Source organism: Mastacembelus armatus, chromosome 1 (assembly GCF_900324485.2).
Source record: "Mastacembelus armatus chromosome 1, fMasArm1.2, whole genome shotgun sequence".
NCBI classification, from domain to species: Eukaryota; Metazoa; Chordata; class Actinopteri; order Synbranchiformes; family Mastacembelidae; genus Mastacembelus; species Mastacembelus armatus.
The window spans coordinates 8,594,794-8,622,645 of NC_046633.1; the positions used below are offsets into that span (position 1 = coordinate 8,594,794).

Below are 27,852 nucleotides of genomic sequence, written 5' to 3' on the forward strand. Positions count from 1 at the left end.
CTGCGTGAGCGCCCCCTCTCCTCCAGCAGTTGCTGCACGGAATGGCCTCTCTGGACCTGCCATACCGCTGTCCTCGCTGCGGGGAGCACAAGCGCTTCCGAAGCCTGTCGTCCTTACGTGCCCACCTGGAGTACAACCACACGTACGAGACCCTCTACGTTCTCTCGAAGTCCAACAGTGTATGTGACGCCGCTGCTCTTCTGCCCCTAGTGGCCGAGGGAGCTCTCCTCACGCCTGCCAACAACAACGACCCTTTTGAGCCACTGCGGCCCTCAGCTTTAAAGGAACGGCGTTTCCCTTGCCGTGAGCTTCCTTGTGCAGACGACCTGAGTTTGACGCCAGCTAACTCCAGCACTGCAGCTCGGTATATTCCCAATGTAGAGTTTCCCCTGGGGGAGATTTTCATGAAGAAAGCCATGACATCCACAGACCCGGGTCCCCATGGAAACCCCAGCACCGCTGTGGCAGTGGCTGCTAATGTAGCGGCTAGTGCAGTGGAGGCGGCCTATGAGGAAGGTCTAGCCAGGCTGAAGGCGCGGGCATTTGAACGACTAGAGCTTGACGAGAGGCTGGAGAAGCTGTCTGAAGAGGTAATTATTAATATTTTGGTTAATATGTTACTGGAGACAGCTTCAAGCTCCTTAAAGCCATTGAATGTTTCAGAATTCAGAGTGATTTATAAGATGTTACTTAAAAATGGTTCTCAGTTTGCTTTGAGAAGGTCGAGCACCATACAGAAGATTAATGAACTTGTCAAAGGCCTGCACAGAATCAGTTACACTTTACCTAGTTCTATATTTTATCAGTAAATTTAAATGAAGAATAGATCAGATGGGAATAGTGGAATAGTGAAACAAACAGTGGCCGTGGTTTTAGCAGCTGGAGAAGCTATCATCTTTTCAGTTGTTTCCTAGGTTAGAATAAAATGTCACCACGTCTCTGACTTTGAATGCTTTTTTAACTCTTAAAAAGAATATTTTTATACTCATAAGTCACATATTTTAGAATTTTATTATAGAATCAAGCTGTTTAACTAATAGTTAGAAGATTGATTTAACATAACTGGTTGTGTTTCATATAACATGGTGGTCATGCAGGACATTAAGAAGTAGTTCTTGTCCTGCAGGTGGAGCAGAAAATAGCAGCCCGCGTAGGTCGTCTTCAGGCAGAGCTGGAGAGGAAGAGTTCCGAGCTGGAGCGGGCCAAGCAGGAGAGCGAGCGGCTGAGCCAGGAGAAACAAGACCTGGAGGACAAGGCCACCGAGCTCTCTCGGCAGGTGGACGTCTCCGTGGAAATGCTAGCTAACCTCAAACAGGACCTGGTGAACAAAGAGGCAGAGCTCAACCACAAACAGCAGTAAGTGAACAGCGCTTCTTAAGCTGTGTCATTATGCATGTCGTTTTTACTTTAACTTTCCAATAACTTTCCAAAGTTGCACTTTGATTGATGTTTATTGATATAGGTATTGCATTTTTTCCTGTTAGTAAAAAGAGTAAAGTACATTAATGTTTCTATACTGATTGTAAAAATGGCATCTCATAAGAGTGTGTATCATAGATAGTGTAGACTAATGTGATTTAGCATGGAATTGGTGATCTGTTCGGTCAGCCCATCATCCATGTTGTTTATGCAGATGTGGTGACAGTCCACTAGCCTGTGGTGAAATAATGTAGTGGCGAAGAACGAAGCTCAGAACCTTTGAGGGAAATTTCTCCACTCTCGACCTCACTGTGCTGCTAACTGTGTTCCTTTTAAACAGCACATTATCATACGTAGACACACACACACTCCCCTCCTCTCCTTCACCTCTACCCCTCTGTTGATAGAGTCTTTTTCATCCGTATCTACCTACCAGATGTGGTCTGCATCTGTCCCGCTGCTGTTTCCATTTACCAGCACGCTTCAGGGCCGGTTAGCTGCTCATGCTGCTCATGAAGGGTTGGACAGAAGCAGCTGTGACAGCAGCAGAGATGTATAGTTTCTCTCACGCCTCTGCCGCCTGACTCTCAGGCCAGTCGCTCTATAAAACTGCCATGCTGCTTCATGAACTAGTTAAAACTGCTGCTGTAAATAGAACAAGTACTTGGATATAAATCACAGTGTGGTGATGCAAATTATTGCTGGCTCTGAATCTGATGAACATGGTTTGGAGCAGTCCCACAGTGCTGCAGAAAGAGAAAGACTACTTTTATTTTTCTGATTTTCAGAGCTTTTATTGAAATTAATCCCAGGATCATTTCTTGTGTGCTCCAAACACTGATGCTGTTTTGTACTTCGATGGGATACAAACAGCATAAAAAATGTACTGTTTTACAAATACATCTATAATAAAATTAATTATTTAACCATGCATCCTCTATAATTATATTTTATAAAATTATTTACACTTTTCCTCTTCCACTAATTAAATCTTTAAAGTTGCATGCCAGTTTTCCATTTAAAAAAAAAATCTACCAATGGCAGAGTAGTCCAGTAATTATTAATGTGAAATGTTTACAAAGGGGAGTTATGAGGCACAGCAACATAGAAAAGAATCTTTTCTTTTGGAAACAGAATATTTCAGTAGATTGGTATTAGGTTGATTATAAGAACATAGCTAGTAGAAACATTTGATTTCATTTTCAGATTGCTCAGTAAAGATACCAGGGGGAGGGTTTTAGAGTGGGTACTTTATGTCCAGGGATTGAGGTGTAGTACTTTCATAACCTCTGCAACAAAAAAAAACAAAAGCTTCTTGCTTGGTGATACCTGTGTTAACATAATCAAGTGTAGATAAGTGTCATTTAAAGCCTTTTATTAAAGTAATCTGTAATCTGTACTGTGCCTCTATCTGTCAGAGCAGCCAGCCTCATCTCTCTGTCGTCCTCTCGGTTTCCATCACTTCGCTCTGGACTCCTTATCAGGCCATGAATGTCAGCAGTAGGTCAAACACAAAGGCATTTTCCAAGGCTTCTAATCTCATCAGACACACAACTGCACACATCTTTGCACTGCCTTTGTGTGTGCATTTGCTATTCACCGAAGTCTAACACAGGTGACACAGCACACACATAGTTTAACTATTTCTTTTTGGCCATTTTTTCAAAGATTTGTACATCATCTTTTCCTATACTCCAAGGTGACACCTTCATTTTGCTTGTTTTGTACAATCAACATCCCAAAACCCATATATGTAAATATATATATATCAGTAACACATCTTTTTCCAGTTTTGCACAAATAATTAACTAGTAGCATTAATGTTGATATTAATGCTGCTAGTTAATTATTTAATGTTGTTTCAGCACCACTGTCATCTCTTAAATCCACAATATGATTTATCATTTCAGCTTTAAATTGCATTGAATATGTACAGATTGTATGCAGTTGGTATCTGGATCTTTGCATGGCAAAGCTAACTCTCAAAAGTGTCACATATCTCTTTGCATAGAATAGCATTAAAAATGGATTAGTTTACTATTCCACAGGCTTGAAAGAAACACTCTAATCTTTTAATACAGGTTGACATGGCTGGTCTCAGAACAGGATGTCCCAAAATGTAGTTTTGTTGGATGAGCAGAAGACAAATGTGTTTTTCTTCTGTTTAGTTCCTCCCACTTTCTTGTAAAGTTTGCAGTAGCCGTGGTCAGCTGGCAGCATCAAACGGGGAAGGTCTTATTCTTAAAATCCTTTGCAGGGGCTGTGTGACTTCCTTCCAGCTAAGCAGTTCAGTCCCTCCCTTTCTCACACATTCACTTGAGGGGAAACTGGCAGTCCAACAATAACCTCATTCAGACAAAATACTGAGTAGATCTGAGCTGGAAAAAGAGCATCACAGTCAGTGCATATTCAGCAGGGTTGATGACTAAGCAGTAGTTAACAGAGTGGCTCACTGGTTCAGACAAACCGGTATATGCAGTGTTATATCATGTACTATTTTTTTTTTTTGAAATTTTACACCCCTGACTTTGGGAAGTCCGTAAAACTCTGTATCCTCCATCGTGCATCATGTTGTACATCTGTGGTGTCAAATACTCCAAATGTGAGCTGCCTGAGTTTCTTTGCAACCAGTAAAATTTTCATTGAGCTAAATTTTTCTGCCAGCCCTGCACATGGGCTATAATCAGCAGAAAAAGGAGTCACAGTGAAATCAAAAATAGTGGGATAGCTTCAGCGTGTTATACAGAATCACTCAATTTACATTTGTTATAGAAATATGTCAAACATCGTGGTAGTCTTCCCTACCATTAATAATTGCTTGATGACCTGAGACAGGATTTCTTTAGTTATTATAACATTACAGTTGTTAATGAGCCTGTTATCTTATTATTGTTCCAGTAGATCATTTTGAAGAGCTATGTGCAGCTGACTTTGGTCTGCAGCATTTAATATTGTTGTTCAATTTGTGATCTGTTTCATGCATAACCAAGGAAGTGATGGCTATCCTCACTGAGTGCTCCTGTAGGAGGACATTATATTGTCTGCTCTAGTCTATCAGATGCATTGATACGTCACTTTTGTTTTACATGATAGTAAACTGAATAGGTCTGGACTATTTTGAAAAAACTTCTCTTTTGTATTTTAGAGGAATGAATTGAATGAATTCAATTGCAGCTATTTAACAAAAGTGTCTTTATGAATCTAATAGAGTTGTATTTTTAATTGCTTGAAAGCTTATTTTTGTGGCTTTTTACTGTTGTCATGTCAAGTTGTAATATATTGGAATTATTCAACTAATGTAACTTTTTTTGATACATCAACTCAAACCTTTTGTGAAGTTTTTATATCATATTCAACACACACACTTGCACACACAGTTGCAAAAGACATTAAGGGCAGATTTATTCCTACAACCAGCTATGATAAAGTAAGAGTGCCCAGTGCAGCATAAAAAAGCCGAAGGCGCTGAAACACCACATAGCATGGAGGAGTCTAGCTACTTGCTGTCACTGCGTCTTTCTCTGAAAACAAGCTCGTTTTTCATTGAGCAGCAATGTTGAATGCAAAGTGAAGCTGTCAGGGCCCAAAAAGAAGTGGCCTCATTAATGTCTGGGAGAGAGGAGCAAAGCAATATTAAGATGGAAGAATGACTTGTGAAGTCTTTCAAATTAAAAGAAATCAGATGAAAACTGTGACCTTCAGTATATGAGAGAACGCGGATGGTTTTAGACTCACCTGTCATAAAAATGAATGTGGTCAGTGTTTTTCATATAAAAGTTATATATATATATATATATATATATATATATATATATATATATATATATACACTGTAGTGTGTCTCATGCTGTCACATGCTTTGTAAATGTCAAAGCATGAGGCAGCAGATTTATGTTTGTCTAAAGCCTGGACAAGCAGATGATTATTAATATTGCTATGAAAAAATGCACGCGCAGAATGTATTATAGACCTTAACTTCAGAAATATGTTCATTAAGAAGCATTTCAAGGAATTGAGCAAATAATCATTTGACACATACTGTTATGTACTTACCAAACACATTTTGCTTGCTGGATGTCTGCAGTTGCATACTGTATATTCAGGTTCTGATGCACAGTGCACAGTGGCAATAAAGCCAATATAAAGGATGATGCTCAAATGCACAAGCTCCATCAGTTTTACAGCATGTGATATAAAATAAATTCTAACAAGAAAGAGTTCTGCATGTTATGAGATAACCCAGACTGTAGTGTATAAATGATTCAGTAAATGTTGACCCTTAGCTAGAGTAGAATTTACAAGCGAAGTACTCTCATTGTCATTGGGTGGAAGAAACTGACGTGTATGTCCTTGAGATTCAACAACAATTTGAACAGGAAAGGAAGGGCAGACAGGAAGGATGGTGCAAACGCTCGGTCACTGGTCTCATGTCTCTCCTGTCTCATTGTGTAAGGACTGCTACTGAAGGATGAAATCATCTCTGCATGTTACTTTTAGCAGGCAGATTGTGGTTATAGCGATGTAAGATGACTGAAGGATCTGCTGCAGTTTAGCATCAGTATATGATGCTGTTTTTCAGATTTATACTGAGACAGTGCTGTCATGATTTTATTTTATTTTGTTTAATTTATTGTTATTGAGCTGTCAAGCCGTCATTAGGGTCAATGAACTTTGTCATGTGTGTCTTTCAGTAGATTACACTAGAGCTGATCTGTTTCACAGAATACACAGAAAAAATTATCAGCAATGATTGTATCAGTTGGATATTAAAGTCAAATTCTTAAATGTGAAGATCTTCTGCTTTTCCCTGTTTTATATGATAGTAAACTGAGGTTTTGGACCCACTGGTCAGACAAAATAACCAATGTGAAGGAGACACCATAGACTTTGGTTCATTTTTGAAGTTTTGTCTAATATTTTCTCCAGTTTTGGTCCAGGCTCATTAACATTTATGAGAAAATGATCACATGCAGTGCAAACATTTGAGAACAGATTTCTTCAGTCTCACATCAGTCTTCATCATCACCTTGTGGTTGCATCTCTGGGTGACTCAGCCTCTTTGGTTTAAATATTGAGAGAACCGATAGAGCCCAGTCAAAGATTTACTTTCTGCTGACTGATCAGAGCAACAATCTGGATTAGTGGGATCTCTGGACACCAGTGATGTACTGTACTGAGGTACAGTACTTTTGAGTGTGTTTTTCTTTCATCATCCAATTTTATCTCACCTTTTCATCCTTTATCACATCTCCTATCATGTCACCCTACTCTGGACAGCTCCTCATGCTGCCTTTTTCTGTATGCATTTGTGTGTAGTGCATACTAATGTGTGACATGAGGACACAATGTACCATAGTGAATCTGTCTCACCATGAAAAAAAAAACACTCTATTTGATCCAGGTATCAAAATGGAGCAATCCGTGAGCAAAGAATGCTCATATTCATCCTCCTCATGCAAGCCTTTCAGTCAGTCACCTCTGCTCTTAATATTAATGAGGCAAAATTTTGAATTAATGGCCAGAGATGATGAAAACTGAGAGGAGGCTGGCCAGTGATTGTCATTAACATTTAACAGAGCTCTTCAGAAAATCATGACTTAATAATCATGTCTGTTACAGCTGCATCTCTTTGGTATATTGGGCTATTTGTTATGGCTGTTTTGAAAAAAAATTAAACATGCTCAGCTCCTCCTATTATGATGATGATGATGATTATTATTGTTTTTATTATTATTATTATTATGATTATTGGTTGTAGTATCCAACAGCTTAAAGGGATACAAAGCCTTCACATTTTAAATCCATCTCAGAGAAACTCTGCCCATATTGAGTCCCTTAATCATCTACATAAAGCACGGGCCCATGTGAAGATGGGCAACAGGACAGGGTCTCCTAAACACTGGTGCTGGTCAGTATAGCCTAATCATAACTTCAAGATTAAAGATTTTTAAGGTATTATATTGGTATTATATTGTGAAAGTCAAAATATTTTTTGATTAATGTATAAATTAGAAGATTTTACTGTATTTGCTATATTTACTGAACTGAATTACATACTGCAGTTTCTTATTTCTTGGGCAAAATACAGTGTAGGCCCATATTTCTTCGATATTTACATATGTACTGCACCAGACAATGGCTAGCCAAGTGAATAATTTACAACTAATTTCTGTCGCTGCTCATGAAGCATTGCTTGTAAATTCCTGTCACAGTTCATTCTGTGTACAATTACATTTATTTGACTCCTGTACTGTAATAATAGCAACAGTAAGAAATATAGTGGTACACAATATGCGATAAGATCAATGGTGCAATTTCCACACATTAAATATAAATAGAATATTTTATGATCTGTAAAATAATTTGAAGATAAATACAATTTGTGTGCTGTTGACTGGACAACATTGAAGCAGTGTACGTGTGGGTTATAGAGTCTATTTCTGGATGTTCTGCCTCTTTGGGTGTTTGAGATGGAAGCAAAGATTGAAAGGAGACAAAGCTCTGACACAGCTTCAGTAAACTGTGAACACCAGTGTCACAAATATGAGGCTCCCCCTCATCCACGAATCTGTGTCATTAAGGCAGTGTCGATCCGGCATGGAACATCCGCCGAGTCGTTTTCTCTGAATCATGCTCGAGACTGTAACAGCCTGCATATTCATCACCCAAAAAAAAAAAAAAGATGGAGGTCTGCCGTTTTAGCTCCCCTGGTGTCCGGGTAAACACGCTGGCATGTTTGTCACTTTGAGGCTTTATTTCTGAGGTGTTGAGTGAGTCATTCTGTGAGAGTGAGGTGTGTGTGTGTAATCAAAGTGTGTGTGTTAAAATTAGAATTGACACCAGGAAGCAGCCACATCCCATTTTTCCCCTCTTCTGTCAAATCCTATGTGCTTTCTACTTCCACATGACTGCAGCTTTGTGTTTGCTGGCTGTTTCTTTAGCCTCTGCAGTATTTTTTTTTTCTCATGGTCTTTGTACCCATTACTCTTTTTATCGGCTTCACCTCTCTGTTTTTTCACTCTTTGTTTCTGGTCTTACCCCTGCACACCACCTGGTATGTGGTAATCTTTTTTTCTTGCCTCCCCTGCTGCCCACCCCTCAAGATATATCTCATTCTTTTGATATCTAGCTTGATTCCTTTCTGTCTCCACCAGAATTTCCACGCTGAGTGAGTTTCCTGCAGCTGAGTGGTTAGGCAACCAAGCATCTTTGTGCATCCATGCTTTTTATTCCTTCCACAGAGAACGAGAGAGAGAGGTTTTTTCCTGTTGTTTCCGGCCTATTCTTTCTCATGGGAATGGTGCATCTGTCTCCGGTGACAACAAAGATCTGAAATAGTTAAAAAATTAATTAAGACAAATAACAGATGTATTTCAGTTTGGCTGCCAAAATACTAACGGTCTAATTTAGGGAACATAAACACTTAGCTAAGCTTTTGCTGTTTTACGAACTATTGAAAAAGCTGGATTCTGCTGTACTGCAGGCTCGACGAAAACAGTGCTCAGTCACATTCTCTGTTTATTAACCTGAATAATGAGAGCAAAACATGTGTAATCATACGTTAGATTAGGTACCGTGCTAATTATTAAAGCAAAACAAAGGATACTTGAGTCATTAATTGTGCAAAGAAATAAGATGCATTAAAGACAGTAGGATAAATCATTTATGTACTGTAATCCTTCTACATACAGCATCTGTCTTCCTATGTATTGATTTTGTTTTTTGATGAACACAATCCCTATCTAACAAATATTTTTTTTAGATACAGTTTACTTTTTATTTTTCAGCAGTTTTTCTATTTCAATACTGTTTCTGAAAGATACTTTTTTGTTTATATTGTACAGACGATTTTCTCATCAGTCCTAGTTCTATCATTCTTTATTCTCTTTTCCTTCAGGCAAGACAACTTTATTTCTATAGCACAGTTCAAACACAAGGTCAAAATGCTTCGGATATGGCGGTAGGAACAAAACAACACTGAAAGACCAACTGAAAGGCTAGGAAGCATTTTGAAAAGAGAAAAGAGAAGAAGTTCTACATAGAAATTATGCCATGGATGATATTGAGTTGTTAAAGCAATATATCCCTACCAGACAGCACACAAAGTCAGCAACTAGCTGAAAGACATAGTGGCACATTTAGCATTGAAGAAACCAAATGCTAACTTCAGGACAATGAATACTGGGTTTATATTCACCTTAATTCAGAAGCACAACTCCACATGAATGCGAATGTTTCTTTTGTGTTTGCAGGTTGTGTAAGTAGTCAAGTGTTTATACGTAAGTTCACCACAACAACTTCATACGGTGCTAATATTTCAATTTTTTTTCCCATCTTGTTTGATTGTCCCCCTGTTGCTAAGAAATCTTTTAAGGGGGTTAATGATCAGTTACTTTTTTCAGACAAAGGCAGAAGAGAACCATTTTAACCTGGACTCTACAGCAGCCAAACTGCAGGATAAGCCTAATTTCTTTTGGTTTGATGCCATTGTACATTCATGAGGGTGAATCCAGAACTTGTACCTCCAGATCATCTCGGATCCCTTTTTTCGCGATGAGAAGTATCGTCTCCGGCAGCGGAGTCTGTGTACAGCAACAGGCTTGTTTCAATCACTTTGCGCATCATTGTATATGACTCAATGAGCCCAATGTAGATAAAAATCAGATTATATTACATTAAAGCAATTACCAAGAGAGAAATCCTCTAACACAGTTTATTACAGAGGAGCAGTTTATGAGCACTTAAATTTGAAATAATTTACTGATTGTTTACATAGTAGTGATGGCATGCCTGTTTTCATTTCTCCGCTGCAGTCAGACACCGAGACTAATTTTGGAATTATATTTTTGTAAATTCTGCCTGAAGATAAAAAAAGTTAACTATGCCAGATGCTGTACTATTTTTATCCAAGAGTGTCCCCATTTCAAGAACACTCACTGAGTATGGGTACTGTTGTGAAAGGATACTGTATTTTATATAATGCCTGTAAGAGGTGAATGTTTTACAGTAGGTGCATCCTCCAGTCAGCCTCCTACATACAGCATATTAAAGATGAGTGCTTGTAGATGAGTAGCTAGGTTTATTTCATGGCATGTTCTTCACGTTCTTTAAAAAATAAAAAGAAGGAACACAAACCCACAGATATAACTTTCCCTTTCCCTTTGTAACGGTCTCAAGCTTCTGGGAATTGTAATTGAAAGTTGCACATGTAGGCAGTTCTACATTAAAAGGGCTCAAAAGAAAAACAAGAGCTCTGTAGATTGTGGGATATAAATTTGTGAGTCGGGTGTTGGCGAGAAACGTGATTGATTCATGGATTAATCCAAAAATGAGCAAGACTATTAAATCTCAAGTGCACCTACTTTAAAAAAGTATGGTAACTTAATAATACAATCAATGTTTTAACATTTTATTTATCAGTTACAGATTTGCGCAAAACTTTATTGCTATTTTCCAAATGTCAATAAAACTATTTTGAAATGACAATATTTCTATTAATTAATTAATGCTTTAAGTAATGATAGTTCAGTGTTGTGTTCACTGCTTATTGCCACTGCCCCCAAGTGGCCAATATATATATATGTGTGTGTGTGAGAACTTATCTGCAGGTGTTTGAAAGTCTGCATCTTTTCACTGTGGCAGCTGTCACTAAATTAACATTTTCTATTGATGTTTTGGCTGATTTGAATTTATACCCAGTCAAAAGCAGCTGCAGAGGCTGCTCATCGGTACTGGACATTTAGGACTTTTCTATCCCCAGACTGTGTGCATCATTATTCAGTGCAGGATTTGATTTTTCTAGAAGACTCAGGACACTGAGTCACTGCAGGAAATGCTAGAGATTTATGCCAAGCAAGCTGAAGACAACTTACTAATGAGTTCTGAATTGCTGGTTTGTTTGTCTTTGTATCTGGGTAATATACCGTCCCTTAAAATGACTGGAACTTGACCCTGCTGGGTCTGTGGTATAAATATCCAGCTGCTCTTCTGTCCTCCGTTTCTCTACTCTACCTCTCTCTCTTTTCTCTCTGTCTCTGCTTTTGTGTTTGCTTCATGTATTTATTACCAATCCTTGGTGTGCATAGTTTCCATGCAGAGAGCGCATAAGGGTGACTGACTGCAGTACATTTGTTTAATACACAAAATCCTGGCATTGAACATGTAAGTTTTTACCACAAGCACGTTCAGCAGATCTGTAGTTTTGCTTCCTTATGTGACAGACTACTGTATACCCTTTAATTTGTGGATTGTACCGATAATGCTGCTGTTCCACCCTCTGCAATCACAGGGAGGTTGCCCAGATTGACCAGTTCCTCCAGGAGACGGCAGCACGGGAAGCCAATGCCAAGGTGCGTCTGCAGCAGTTCATTGAGGAGCTGCTGGACCGAGCCGACCGCGCAGAAAAACAGCTGCAGATCATCAGCAGCTGTGGCACCACACCAAACGGCAGCCTGGGTCACTGCAGCCTCCAGGCCTCTAAAGGCAATGGACGCCAGGTGAGGATACAACTTTTACTCACCATGAGTGTATGTTTAATCTCAGCTGAGAGTTAAGTGAAAGGTACAAGATCAGGGTTTCTTAATAGGAGAAAGATCACTAGTGTGTATGTATAGAGTGTGTATGTGTGTTGTGAACTTGTGCTTGAGGTTTATTAAGTAATTTAGCTCATTTGTTGTGCCTCGCTTTCCAGGAATCAGCTAGTCATTATCTTCTTATTGACTGCATTAGCATGACTTTAATTAAAACTTGCAGAGGTGTTGTTTTAAACTGAAATGCAAAATGACTTGAAGTGAATATGCAGTGGCAGCTTAAAACATTGTAAATTTGTCTGTTGTTGTCTTGAGCGTTTATGTTTCATTTATGTTCATGTCTTGCTGTAGACATGTAGGATCTACTCTTAAGTTTAAGCATTTTGTACCTCAAAAGAAAATAAATAGTTTTTATGTTTAGTTTGGAATTATGGGCAGAGCTGAAGGATTTTTACTTTAATCTCTCATTTTAGCTTAAAATTTTGCTTTTTGTGGGTTTATTCATAAAACCCCATACTATAAAAGTATGCAGTGAAGTCTTCAGTACATATATATTCGCAAACAAAACATCTGTCGTGTTATCATGTGATGCTCACCCACCGTAGGACTATAAGATTCGGACTTGAACTTGCACAGTGAATCAGGAGATGTAATCCCTGCCTGCTTAGCATTCAGCATCAAACCAGTGGAAATAGAGAAGCTCTGCAGCCGACTACATCCTAACCAGAGAGTGTTCTCACATAAAAAAAAGCTGGCAGCGATCAGCTCTTTGTCTTCAGACTCAGTACCGCTTTCACTGTGGCATTTTCCCCCCTCTGCTTCCCTTAATTGTACTTTGATTAAAGAAATGTAGAAGCAGACATTTTCTGTTCTTAAAAATGTCACTTATTCAAATTATAGTCCAACACCTCTTAAAAATGAGGCGACCTGTTTCACATTGCACAAACGTGCGTGCTGCCATGGAAACCAGTTCTTTCTCTTGCTCAAGGTTTTGAAATGATTTTGAATCAGATGAGATGTGGTACAAATCTGTCCAAGAGAAAATTGCTGTTTTAATAGATATTGTTAGCATCCTCTTGATATAGTTTTACAGCACAGTGAACAATGTGATACAGTGCCTTTTTTGTAATGCTATAAGGAGATTGTTGCGATTCATGCCTGAAATAGTTTACTGATGATTAAGACTTAGACTCTGTTATAAGTATTAAAATGATAAAGAAATATATAGTGTATTTTCTTAGGAGGCCGTATGACCTCCAGTTGACCTGAAATGCTGCCTAAATTTAGAATTCTCTCCGGATTTAAATGCCAATTTCATTGTGCTTTGAGTATTCAACACGACAAGTACAAGTGTAGCAGTCGAACACTGGTTGACACCTTGTTACTCTGTCAGGGGAAGTCCAGAGATGTCATCCAATCAACCTGACTGTCCAGCTCTCTATCACAACATTAGTGAGGGCACCCTCATCTCCTAGGAGACAGGCTATAGAGCCACAGAGGTATTTTTGGACTGACGGCGAGAGAAGAGATTGAGGACTTGTTTCCTTCCTGCACTCTTTAGATCAAGCTTGAGTGATGCAGTTCTTCACTGGAAACAAGGCTGTAGTGTTTTATAAGCATTAGCCTCTAATAGAGAAGGAGACCTAATTCACCAGATTGGAGTTTATTGTGTTCCATCCATTTCTGGGAGATTGAGAGTCCTGTTCTGCCTTCAGCACCGTCTGGCCAGAAATGACAGCCATGAATGGTGTGTTAGCCTGTTTCCTCCATGGTCCATTTTCACTGGAACAAAGCCAGAAACAAGCAGTGCGAGTAAGGGAGAGAGGGAGTGACAGAGTCTGTGTTTGTGCACATTCTCCCTCTGTGGCTTGTCGTCGGTCTGGTACACAGAGTTCCACCTGGCACTACTTCACAAACACACATGTATAAAGACTACACAGAGCATACTTCAATGCACAGTCAGCTTTGAGTGGTGTGTGAAAGAGACACTAGGAGCATTTTGCTCTCAGTCAAATAGAATGAGCAAGAGCACACGAGCACACACATGCACACGCACACACACACACACACACACTGCCAAATACACATAACAGTTCTACCCTGCATTCAGAGCCACAACGAAATAGGAAAGATGCAGAGGAGTGTTGTGTTTTTAGAGTCAAATTTCAGGGATGGAAATTGTTGGTCAGAATACAAAATTGTGCATATACAATGTGTAGATCAGACTACTATGATGTTGGTCATGGATATTCAGGATCTCCAGTGGGCAATTCCCAGTATTCTTTTTGACCCCCCTGACCTCCTGTAGCATCACTATTAGACCAAAGTTTAGACAAAATATATATATTAATCCAATGAAAGCTTTGTATTACATTTACTTAGCATATTATTTCCTTATAATTTGTGAACACTCTCTATTTGAGATAGTCCACTCCGGTATGATCATCACCAGATTGTTTATTTTTAATTCTAAAAGCAAGATACTGTTGTGTAGTGGCAAAATTTCCATTGAATTTGTTGTAGTTGTAGTTCCTGTTCCTGTTAATTCCTGTTTCCAAATGCTGATTGAGTGAAATGATGTGAGTCTGGCACTGGAACTTAAACACTGGATAATCATAGCTTTAGTTTTTGACAACACAGCTTAAAACTGTGTTTGGATTTGATGACATTTGTATGGCCTTTTCATGCTGCACAGAAAATTAATCTTTCCCATTTTAGGCATTTCATGAGATTTCCTCTGATGCCACCCTGAGGACAAAATGAATAGAAGTAGTCCTAACACGTGTCCTCCTAACTGTTGTCTGTGATTGTTTATCATTTACTCAGATACTTTAATCAACTGTACTGTGCACAGATCACTGAACACATCTTTAATTAAGACCAACTGTGATGTTCATTTTTGATTTTGATTATATTATTTTTGGCAAACACTTGAGATGTCAGTGCTTGTTTGAAATATGTTTAGAAACCTTATATGTGATAACTGCACAATTACCTACTGCTTCATTTAATACTCTTTCCAGCAGTGGGAATTTGTTGATCGGTCTTCACTTTTATAATAGTGCTAACAGTTTGTCAACTGTTTAAGAGTAAATGAGAGTAAAGGTTTATCTAAATGACCTTTATGCCAGGAGCATAAGGAATCTAATAATATTTTCATTTTTCATAATGATCATTTTAGTAATGAGACGTTTCTTTGTTTCCCTCTAAATATGCGTGTTTGTGTGTCTCTCCAGAGAAATTCCAGTCTGTCTGGGAGCACAAGGGGAATATACCAAGTGTCCGACAGGCGTTCCTCCCCCAGCACAGGGTAAGTCAGTACCCCGCTTCTTACATTTACATATTACTGAAGGAATATTAATAATCCATCCAGAGGGCCACTTTGTCATAAGGGGCTTTGTGGTACAAGTGTAGACGCTAACTTACTGATGCACTTGATCATTCAGAAATAAAGCGTGGTTATCCAGAATCTTAAAATCTATATTAAAGTATATGTGGCTTACTGTAATTAGAAGCCTTGGGTAATAATGACAACATTAATATATCGCTAAATGTTCAGCAGTTTAGGGAGTTCTGACAGGTCTGTCTCTCATCTGTTTGTCTGTGTGAGAAGAAAGCACATTTTTTGGTCCAGCTGGAAATTTAGTAGCTCTCGGCTGTCGAATGAATTCGGTGCACCTCATCTTTCTTGCCTAGTAAAAGCTGCTGTAGTGAAACACAATCTGTCACTTCTGTGGAAATATAACAGAACCCCTGGAGCCCCAGAGCTTTTAACCACCATCTTCTGTGCTGGCTGCCACTGGCCTGTGGGGTACAACTTGTCAGTCCTGTGTATAAATGTTTGTAAGTACAGCAGTCGCAATCCTAGCACCCTGGAACAACAATGAAGAGCACCATAGTTAGAACCTGTTTCATGTCTGCCACTTTAATATATATATATATAGACTTATAGTATTTAGGATTCTATAACATCATCTCAGTGATAGTAATACAGCAACAGACAGTACACAGTAACAGGTTTACTGAATGCAGTTTAACACTGAGAATAGCATGTGTCCACCTGTTTTTCTGTCGTTTCATGCAATGACATAAGATACTTGTGTGTAGTACATACTGTATGTGATGGAATAACTCCCATTATTAGTCAGAGAGTCTCACTGAGTGCAGTGCTGAAATGCAGGTTGCACGTCGCTCTCCATGAGGTGTGACTGAAGTATTTCTGGGTCTCTGCTGGAGTTTTCAGATGCATGGCCATGCCATAATACTCTGACTAACACAACTGTCATCCCAGTTGGTACAGTATGTGAATGTCTCCTAACCTGACGTCACACAGAACATATCAGGCATTCCCCCATTGAATCACCAATGGCACAACACACACACAGAGGCCTGACTAAAGCCTTCTGTCTCAGATAATTATTAGCTCTTCATCTGGGATCAACATATTTTTGCCACTAGTTGTAGTACAGGTCATAATCTCAAGTGTGGAACAGATTTAGTGATTTATTGATACTGACTTTACCAGATAGAGAATCATTAGTCTACATGAATCAATTCCACCTCGAAATGCCTCAGACATTTTGCTTTTTTAAAATATTTTGGACCACTTTAATGGCCACACATTTTACATATTAGATTTTTTTAATACAAGTTGTAACCAGTTTGACATGCATGGATCTCATCAAATATATGAGGATTTCTAAATCTGTTAATTTTCACATTCATTTTCAAACAACTAAAAACCTCTAAAGTACAGTAATCCATCACTTTTTTTCCAGTTGCATGAGAGTGATACAATTAGAACTTTAAACTTTACAGGCATGTTAAGGGCATTCTCTTCATTTTGATTTGTCCATTAGGAAACCATATGAGTAGTGAGATTATTGCATTATTGTGTATTTACTCATTAGTGATCCTTGGATGTACATATTGAAGTCATTATTTAGCCATTGTAAACCATAAGGTTATCATGTTTGAGACCAGTGCATTACATTTTGATACTGCTGACAAAGCACTATTATCAAGTTACTGCTTTACTGCTGGCTCAGTAGACTGTAAGTTTTCTCGCATAACAGAAACATAATAGATGTTAAACCCATAAACAGCACTGTTTTGGTTTTATATTGTTTAAATTCAGATTTGTGGCTCAACATATATTTCATCTCCTGGTACATCCATGTCACTTGCAAGTATTGATAAGTGTACCCTGCAGTATCACCCATGATTCTTTCTTATATGTATTCCTGAACCAATTTTTGCAGATGGTTTGATTCTCTTTATTATGATGAGAGAAAAAAGACTGCTGAGAAGAAAGAAACAGAAAAAGAAAAAAAGACATGTCCTACTTTTTGAGAGGCTGATATTTGTAACTGCTCATTACTTCTGTTGGTTGAAAGGTTATTATTTTAAGTACTATACTAGTAAAGTATGAAAGCCATTCTATTCTACTATGAATCCTATGAACTGCAGCTGCTCCATGCCAGTCATTCAGTACTGTACCTTTTAGCTTTTTGTTGAGACATCGTTTAGTGCATCTACCTCTCTCATATAAAATACTCACAATGCTGATTTTCTCAGGAGAAACAATGTTAAACTGTGTAGTGAAGTATTTATTGTAACAAGTAATCAAAAGGTTCCCCAAAGGACTTACAGCAGGTGTAATAACGCAACCTTTTATGTTTGCAAGAGGCTGTTATGTGTACTGTGGTTAATGTGAATGTGCCATTATATTTTTATAATTAAGTTCATTATAGAGCATAAAGATCAAGAGAAGGAACCTCTGCAAATCTCTCTACGTAATGAGCAAATATTTAAATCTCTCAATATGTGTCTTAAATATAAAATATGGTTGTAAAATTCCTGTAGCTGTTTGCATTCAACTACTACCTTTTACTGTAATGAAAGGTAAACATGTTTGGAGTCACTGGCATCCACAATATTAACTATTTTAACTATTGACAGTACATCATGATTAAACTGAGTTTCATGAGGCATTTTTACTTTTTCCATTTAAAAAACGAAAATAGCAAAAATAGACCTCAAGAGCTCTTCAAACACCCACCTTTAGCTTGGTTGTGATATTTTGATGGTGCATCATGAAAAGATTCAAAGCATAGTTCAAAATTTTGGAAATAAAAACAAAATATGTATCTGTACAATAGTTATGAAACTAAAGTCAGCAGACTGTTAGCTTTGCTTAGCATTAAGACTGAAAACATGAAGAAACAACTAGCTTGACTCTGTCCAAAAATAACAAAATCATCCTACAAGCACCATTCACTTATTATGCAACACATACCACACACCAGATTTTCTGTTTACCTTCATTTAATTAATAATGTGTATCTTGTTGTAACTGCATCTGCCCATTTCTATTCTTGATTATGTTTTATATCTTGTTTTATTTTATTTTGACATCTGAGATGCAATGTAAATGAATGTTGCCTTTACTCTAAAGCTCACTATTTAACATTCAGGCCAACAATTTATACCTTGTTGGCTTAATCCATAAAAAGAAAGAAAAGACGAAGTGCAAAATAACAGGTTGTGGTTTTTCCAGGGATTAAGTGAAGGACTGTTTCTTGGATGTCTCCTCTGCATTGTGCTTGCCTGCATGTTTACATAACTTAACAGTACTTTGGCCTTTCATATGAAAATCAATGAGATTCAAAAGAGCTTGCTGGTAAATTTTGTTATGTATGGACAGAGCGAGGCAGGCTATTTTTTGGAGTCTTTATGCTAACCTAAGCTACTGTAACTGGTTGTTGTTGCTTTATATTTAATGAGAGTGAAGGTGAGCGCGATATTGATTCTCATCTGTCTGCAAGAAAATCAATACAAATATTTTCCAAAATGTGAAACTAATGATAATAATATTTGATTATTATGTTTTCAGTCTGCATTTGTGCTGTACTTTCCTCTCCTTTCCTGCAGAGCATCAGGGCGGATAAAGTCTGTCTCACAGGGCTCTGGAGGTTACGACAGTGACAGCGTCGAGATGCATCCCATGGACGATTGTCCCGAAGCTCAGTACTATCACATGCAGTGCCGGCTGAGTGAGGGGGGTTACGAGCGCTCTCCTGGATGTAGTGGGGGTGGCTCAAGAAACTGGGGTCTCCGTAAGCAGGCCATCCAAAACTGGCAGCGGCGACCTTACAGGAACAGCACTGAAGGCGAGGAAGGGGATGTGTCAGATGTGGGCTCACGGACCACTGAGTCTGAAGTGGAGATGTGGGAGCAGGAGAGGAGAGCTGTGGCTGAAGTCCAGCAGTCTGCTGCACCCTATCCCCATCACGGCAGAGCAGGATACCACCCTAACACAGGTAATGTGTTAAAAAGAGCAGTAGAACTGGTGAGTCTTAGAAATCCACATACATCCACAAGGCCTTGAAATGACTCCCTTAAAAGCAGGGTTAATTTGAGTTGCAGCCGATGTAATGTTGCCAGAGACCAAAGCTCAGTGTACAAAACAAGTGTTGATCAGCCCTGAGGACCCATATACAGTGGGTACGGAAAGTATTCAGACCCCTTTAAATACATTTAAAGGGGTCTGAAAATAAATTTGCAAAAATTTCTACATTTCTGTTTTTTCTGTCAAGATGGGGTGCTGAGTGTACATTAATGAGAAATAAAATGAACTTTTTTGATTTTGGCAAATGGCTGCAATGACACAAAGAGTGAAAAATTTAAAAGGGTCTGAATACTTTCCGTACCCACTGTATGTTGCATTGGTAGACACAACAATCTAAACACTTCATAAAAAATAACTTCACAAACATTCCTACACTGTTAATCTAGTGTTTACATGTGTATATGTGTTATCTATGTATATAAACTGTATATACACAAATCCACCTTTGTTGCTTTGATTGCAGTTATGATTTACCACCTAAAGTCTTTTTTTTTTTTGAGTATGTAATGGCAGTTGTAGATGATGAATTAAAAGTCATATATTGCATTCCTACAGTCTCGTTCTGTGAGATGCTCTGGTAGACAACATATTTATATTTTGTAAAGTACTACATGACTGTTGTCTTCTCTCCTCCTAAGCTTTGCAATCTACTGTAAAGTATGACTGAGCCAAGTTTGACATCCAGTCATGCCTGCACATTTCTCCATGTCCGCCACAGATTGTACATCTCTGTCCTAACTTTCTGGCTTGCTCAGATCCTTAAACTCACTGTGGCTGCCCTCCATTTTTCTCCACCTGCTGTGGAGTTTTTACAGACCCAGGCAGCCTGGGGAAGGTCTAAATGGAGCCAGGGCCTTATGACAAATTTGTATGAACTGCCGCGACTGACCTATTAAATCAAAGATTTTTCTCATGTAGCACTCATGTTACTGGCATTTCTCGCTTCTGACGTAGTTCTCCTTATTGGGAGAGTCTCTGCCAGGTTTAATCAGATGGTATGTATCGACAAGCACACAGTTTTTTCTCAGCATGTAATACACAGCTTGGCTCTTTTAGCTCATTTGGCAGTCTTGAGCGTAGGTGGTGTGTGTTTGTGAGAGAGAAAAAAGAGGAAAAGAGTGAGAGTGTAAGCAGTGGTTCATAGCCCTGATGGTTTTGAGCGGACACCTTCCAAGGCCAAAGATGAAATGAGTCATCAGGAGCAATCTTGCTAGAGAGGAGGAATAAGCAGCAAGAAAAAAAGCCAGGCTTGTATTGGACCCATGGTATCGGCAAATAAAAAGCAATAGAGAGAGTAAAAAGATAAAAAGAGAAGAAATAATTATGTAATCTCATTTATTGTTATATTGAATGTTGGCGCCACCATGTGACAATTTTTTTTTTAAACATGGTTTAAATGGCCTGAACCTGTTTGATCTGGAGAAATTTCCTGTAGGACACTGGCTTTTCTGCGTTAACGCAGTAAGATAGATTTCTTCTAGTGTAACAGAATCTACTAAAAGATGCAAATTGTCCTCAAAAATATACAAAACATCTGCAAAGAGGTGTTTCTGGGAAACTGTTGTCTGTAAAAACCAAAGAAAAAAGCCATCCCCAGCTCAGATCAAAACAGTACAGTAAATAACAGTACATTATGTTATATATCACCAAGCTGCAATGCTTATACAAATAAAAGCTGATGCCAGATCCACTTAAAACCTTGATACACAAGTCTGCACTGCCACTTCCTCTATTAATGACCACAAACATCCAGCATCCATCATAGTTTTGCTGCAGTTCATGATAGATTATGACTCAATGCGCCCTTGAGCACAGATAAAAAGTAAAGGTTCCCCACCCATTAGAAGTTCCCTTATTAAAAAAAGACAGACACCAATAGTTAAAAGGCACACTTATTTATCTTTATGGTCATTTTTCATTTCTTTATTGTTTTGTGTCTCTTTTTGGATATTTTACATATGAGATTACATATGAGCCTCCTGACCCCTCTGCCCTGTTCACTCATCCATCAATGATGAATGAATATACAGTAAAGAATAAAATGATCAAAAATCATCTCTTTGTTTTAACTTGAGTATCCCACTCCAACTCTCTGTTAAATACTGGCTAATTGTTTTTACAGGTCGGTCAGAAGCAGTCTACAGCAAGCCATGTCGTCATGAAAAGAGTCCATCCAAATCCAACAAGGTGATCAGTCCAGAGATTCTGAAGATGCGTGCAGCTCTCTTCTGTATCTTCACCTACTTGGATACTAAAACGCTGCTGAGAGCTGCTGAGGTCTCCCGTGACTGGAAGTTCGTAGCTCGCCACCCAGCTGTGTGGACCAGAGTCCTTCTGGAGAATGCCCGCATTTCTTCCAAGGTAGATACAGAACACAAATTACTAAATTGTATGCAATCTATTGTAATAACAATGTAATACCATTTAATTCATTTAACGTTGGTCTTTCCTGTGTATCATGAAGGTTTAACAAAATATACCATATTACTTTCTCAGTTCTTGAGCACATTATCTCAGTGGTGCACTCAGACTCACTCCCTCATCCTGCAAAATCTCAAACCACGACAACGAGGCAAAAAGGAAACCAAGGAGGACTACCTTAAAAGCACACGGTGAGATTTTACAGCATATTGTGGTGCAACATATTGAACTTTGTGACATGTTAAATGACTCCTCAAACAGTGACTGAGAAGAACCCAACCAGAGGACCATAATCACACTGACAATTTTTTGCTATGTGATTATAATGAGCTTATAAAATCTTTTTTTATTATAAGTGGAGGTTTTATGAGGATAGAAATGGTCTGCTGTAGCTTCAAGCAGCTCTTCAGTTGTTTTGGTGATATACTGTCTCTTGCATACAAATATTTTACAACATTTGAAGAAATGGTAAACGGTTCTCTTCTGATGGGCAGGAGAATTGCTTCCTCTGCCCGAGGCTATCTTTTCTTATTGACCTTTGCTTACATCTCCTCTGAAGTGGCTGTCTGGAGGAGGGTCTGGAGGCGTTGTTGAAGGCCACAGGGAGCAACCTGCTGATACTTAAGATCTCACACTGCCCCAACCTGCTGACTGATCGCTCTCTCTGGCTGGCCAGCTGTTACTGCCGAGCACTGCAGGCTGTAACCTACAGGTAGACCAGTATATCTCGGTCTTATTTATTTGAAAAATCTACAAATCTACATCATCATTTTTTTTTCTGCACTGGATTTAAGTGTTAAATATACAGTAACAAATATATGCAATATAACCATAAATTCTAGGAGTGCCACAGACCCAGTGGGTCAGGAGGTAATCTGGGCTCTTGGAGCAGGTTGTAGAGACATCATCTCCCTACAGGTGGCACCACTACACCCATGGTAATAAGTAGAGAGAGAAATATCCATGCTCTGTGTGTTGTAATAACTGTACTGAATTCAAATCAATGTACATGGGATTTTATGTGATGCCTTCTGTTTCAGCCAACAGCCTGCTCGTTTCAGTAATCGGTGTCTGCAGACTATTGGACGCTGCTGGCCACACCTCCGCGCTCTCGGTGTGGGAGGGGCTGGATGTGGCATTCAGGGACTGGCCTCACTGGGTAAACATAGCTTGTAAAACAATAATTCAGCACACAGTTAGTTCTGTACTAGTGATTTTTGGCAACAATTAAAATGTATTATTCATCATTAATTCATAAATAATTATAAGTCAGATACTGTCACACTGCCTTCAATGCACTGTGCTGCATATGCTGAAATTCTCAGGATAGATGAGAGAAGGAAATTGTATCACTGTGTAGGCCTCAACCTTGAACCTTGAGCTTGTTTCTGTTTCTTTCTGTAATATATTAATTCATATTTTAACACTATAAAAGTAAATCTATTTATATATGCAGTGTTTTCATAGCAGTATGTGTCTCAGCCACAGTAGGTCCTTAAATACAAACAAGCTTTTATGTGCCATAACATTTGCTGAGTAGTTCACATTGTTGTGTTATGTCTCTCCTGCCTCTCCATCTGTTTATTCCCTTTCAAACTGTGCCCACCCCTCCTCCCCAACTCCAAATATCAGCGAGGAACTGCATGCGTCTGCAGGTGCTTGAGCTGGACCATGTGAGTGAAATCAACCAGGAGGTGGCAGCAGAGGTTTGTCGTGAAGGCCTCAAGGGTCTGGAGATGTTGGTGCTCACTTCCACACCAGTTACTCCAAAAGCCCTGCTTCACTTTAATAGTGAGTTTAAACACTACTATGCTAATGCTGGAATGGTTGGTCTACTTACTGAAATCATGTTATGCATATACACTATTTTACATTTAATATTGTTGCTCTGGTTTAAATTGTGTTGCACATTTTGCTCTAAATGTACCATGTGTCTCTTCAGCATTTGCACACTTTGGGTTGAAACAGAGGAAATTTGTGTCATGCAAAACTATACTATTATACATTTAAAAACATACCCCCGAATACAGTAGTTAATGATGCCTAAATCCTCCTTCCACCCATTTAGGTGTTTGCCGCAGCCTGAAGTCCATCGTGGTCCAGATCGGTATAGAAGACTACTTTGAAGATCCCAACAGTCCTGAAGCTAGAAAACTGTTTGATGAGATGGTTAACAAGTTGCAGGTAACAGCACATTTGTCTCTCAGAATAAACCATATACTGTTGCTGTTCAGGCTGCTAATTCCTGTGAGCTGATGACACATACAGTATCAATGGAAAACTGGGAAGATGAGGCAGAAACCTATTTTAACATATGAAATTTTTAATGTATCAGTCAGGCTGAACTTTAATTTTCAAATGAGCAGACCTCCTTAGCTGCTGCAACCACATAACCAGTATTTTGGGTGCATACAACAGGTCCCTGGAGTATTGCCGCACTGTACTGTATGTGCAGTACATGACTAATAGTTAATCTTATATTTGTTCAGAGGCTAAGGTGCATCTATCTTTGTTTCATCTACACACCATTTAAATCATGACTCAGTCCATGAAATCCCATTGATCGTCGGTTGTGGATGTGCAGCTGCTAAGTCACCAGTGCACAGGCTCATTGTGAGGGCTTGGGTCATTCTCATAACTGACCACAAACAAACAGAGATGGAAAAATATGTGTGAAATCCCAGGTTTTATTTATGTTTTCGTTTTATGAGTCAGTTTACACTGTGTTCTTGGATTTTACACTTAACATGGTGGGGTTGCTCACAGTAGTTAGGTAACCTCTCCAAAAGCTGCAAACAGCTATGATTTATTTTTATCTCTGCCTCTTCAGGTTTGCTGTGAAAAGAAAGCCACAAATGTTTAAACATCTCTTTTTTTTTAGGCAGGTTCTGTAGAGAGGTTAGGGTTGCACTTCAATGCTTTCCGGTTTTTTATAGCTTCCAGTTACAGTGCACACTTACTGCTAATGGATGAAAATATAAAACCATAAAAATAGTGGGACAGAAATAGAATACTAACTTTCTGATATTTGAAGACAAAACTGTACACTGGTTGCTTCTAAAGAAATGAGATTTTGGTATCCTTTCCTCACTTTTTTTAGGCGCTCAAGAAGAGACCCGGCTTTTCCAAAATCCTCCACGTGAAAGCAGACAGTCTCTGCTAACATCACTTGTACAAGTACTTCATGTCTTGGAGAGAAGCTATCTTGGCTCCCGTCAATACGAAAAACCCAACTCCATGGGGTTGAATGCGTCTGCAGCACCAACCAAAACAACAGAAGATTGCCATGATGAACCAGGGCCCAGGCTCAACATGCATACTCCACAAGTACAAACCTGCAAATGGAAAAAAACAAATTTATTTTCCTGTAGGGCAAATCAAAATCTCCTTTAATGTTGATTATAACAGAAAGCAAGTCAGGAGGCTCATTTGAACTAACAATGGCACTAGAGTATATGTAAGATGAAGGGCCGGATTTAAACTTTGCAGACTCAAAAAAAAACCCTAAAAAACTGTGAGATAACTCCATCTAAGATGTGTTTTGCTTTTACCGTTAATAACGGATCATGTTGTCGCACAGTGCCAGATCCTTTCCTTGAAAACCCCTGGAGCCAGGTGACAGCACTATATTTAACTGTCTGCATCTACATTATGCTTGACGTAAAAAGCCGAGACTACCTTCAACAGCAACAACGCGTGGGCAGGAGCACATTATACAGCTTTCATACTTCACAGACTAGAACAGTAGATGGTGGTAGGTTTTAAAAATTGTAGACATTTGAGTTCCTGAAGAGATCTTGAGTGATCTCTCATTATTCAAAGGTAAGAGTCAGGAGTTTATGTTTGTGTGTGTGTGTGAGCGAATGCATAAATAGACTGAGAATTGAATGAATGGTTTTCATTCGGCCTGTCCTGGCCTGCTGTATGTCAAAACTGGACAATGGCAAACGTTCAGCATTTACTGCTTCCACCCAGAACAGAAACATGCTGCAGCAGTGAGAGCAAGGACGGCTTCCCCTGAAACACACAGACCTTGACAGTCTTCTAGCCGCTGCATGGCAACGATGCATTTTCCCTCTTCTACCATCTTCTGCTTCCTCATGTGAACAGGATCATCATCACAAGCCTGAAAGTGTGTTCAGTTGTTGTAGAATTTCCAGATCTGTTGAGAGGACAGTATCCAATATCAGTCTTCAATAAGGCTGGGCGATGATCTGTAATTCATTTCTCTCAAAAAGCGGTGCCATTTATAACAGTGTCTGTCCTCATTCCAGTGAGCGTTTTCTCCAATGTGCCATTAATGCGGGAAAAGGGACCATGTAAGGCAGATGTTTAATCTCTTCAAATCAAAAGTAACTTACCGGTATTTGATTTGAGTGTAAGCATCTCTTACTCAACAGAAGCATTTGTGTTTCATATGGAACATGGTCTGCAGGTTTCTAGAGGTGTTTTAGTCTTTATATATCATGAGAGTTTCATACTTGACCACTCTGGACAGTGCCATTCTTATTTATAGGGCTTATCATGGTTGAATCCTTATAGTCTTTTATTTATTCAGCTGATGTCCTGTGGCTCCCTCTGCTGGTGTTGTCATGTACTTCCACAGTTGATAGCCAGCTGGCGTGATGTGACGCTTGGGAGTATGAGCTTTACAATTGTGCAGAACTCAAAATCAAGAGATCAAGTCTCCAGTATCACCTCAAATTGGCACAATTCTTGGTCAGAGTTCAGTGTACGTGTAGAAAATCTCAAGAAGCACGAGTAGCAGCTCCAACACCCTTTAAAGGGGAGCTTCACCAATTTTACTGGTATTTTTTGTGGTCTGTGAAAAATTTTGTGGGGCTCTGCAGGAGCATTGATAAGTATAAGAAAACAACCTTGATGTACTAAAGGTTATCTCAACTTGGAGCTATAGGGTGGGTGTTTACAAGGCAGGGCACTTCATATAAATCAAAAGGTGGTGTAGGGAAGGGTAAGATTTTTGGAGCTTGACCCCTACTATGGACCAAAAGAGAAAAGATACGTCTTTTTCTGCTGCACTAATTTTTAAACCTTTCTTTCTAACAAAGCCCCCCAATCTTGATTCATTAAAGTACAATACTAAATCCCTGGACAGAGGTCCTGTTAGGTGCTTACAATCATGTTGATTCTATAAAATTGTGCACACAATGTTAAAACAGGCACATCATGGGAAAAGATCACGTCACTTCCCTTGCAACACATCAAGGCAGGTTGCTTAACAAGTTGTTCACTTTTCCTTGCACATCTCATTTGTCTCTACAACAGAGCTTAACATTCATGGGTGGAGTGTGCAAGAGGGCAAGGTTAGAGTTTCCAGGAATGGTAATTTTCCATGTAGGCTTTTTAAAATTCCAGACTCGATGATGAGGTCGTTAATGGCTGTTTTTGGCCTCTGCCTAATAGTAAATAATATATATGAAGATTTGTGTAGCTCATTGTAGTAATAATGTCCCAGGTCAATATGTGAGAACAGTTGTGGATGTCCATTGCTTCATGTTCTTCCAGTGGTGCATATTATTATCCAACACTGCTACTGATTGTCATTTTGGTTTCATTGAGGAAAATAGGTTTGTGGGAAACTTTGCTGTCACAATAGAGAAAACACAAAAAGCACTTGCTGATTTTGAGTTTTAGACAATCCTGCCTTCGCTATCAGCTAATCTGTACATAATGTTTGTATAAAAACAAAAACAAGAAAAAAAGGACCAACATTTGATGTTATATAATATTAAGGTCATAACTATGAGTGGAAAAAGTTGAAGTTTACAGGTCTTCATTCTGTAAGCACTTTCTCTCCAAAGTTGAATGAAAGATAAACATAGAGAATTATATTATGTATTCCAGTAGTGTTGAACTTGCAGTTGTGTATTAGATACTTTATATTAAATGTGCATCAGAGTCATATAGAGATGGAAATTATTTAAGAGGATAAAGATGATAATTCAGCTATTTATTTCTATAAAAGAGCGATGTGTATAATGTTGGCATGTTTGTGTTCAAGCATCAATCATTAAGTTGCCTTCTTAACTGTTCTGCTACTGTGGCAAGAAA

At 38.8% G+C, this 27,852-nt stretch overlaps 1 protein-coding gene across 1 annotated transcript; it reads left to right on the forward strand.

Moving 5' to 3' along the window:
* fbxo41 (F-box protein 41) lies at positions 1–27,695 on the forward strand. The gene is made up of 13 exons (XM_026303628.1): positions 1–590; positions 1,127–1,356; positions 11,708–11,915; positions 15,185–15,258; positions 18,882–19,270; positions 21,482–21,720; positions 21,856–21,971; positions 22,340–22,492; positions 22,623–22,718; positions 22,821–22,939; positions 23,413–23,571; positions 23,849–23,964; positions 24,881–27,695. The coding sequence occupies exons 1-13, from the start codon at positions 42–44 to the stop codon at positions 24,941–24,943; spliced, it is 2,511 nt and encodes an 836-aa protein (XP_026159413.1). The 5' UTR covers positions 1–41; the 3' UTR covers positions 24,944–27,695.
* The last annotated feature ends 157 nt before the right edge of the window (positions 27,696–27,852 follow it).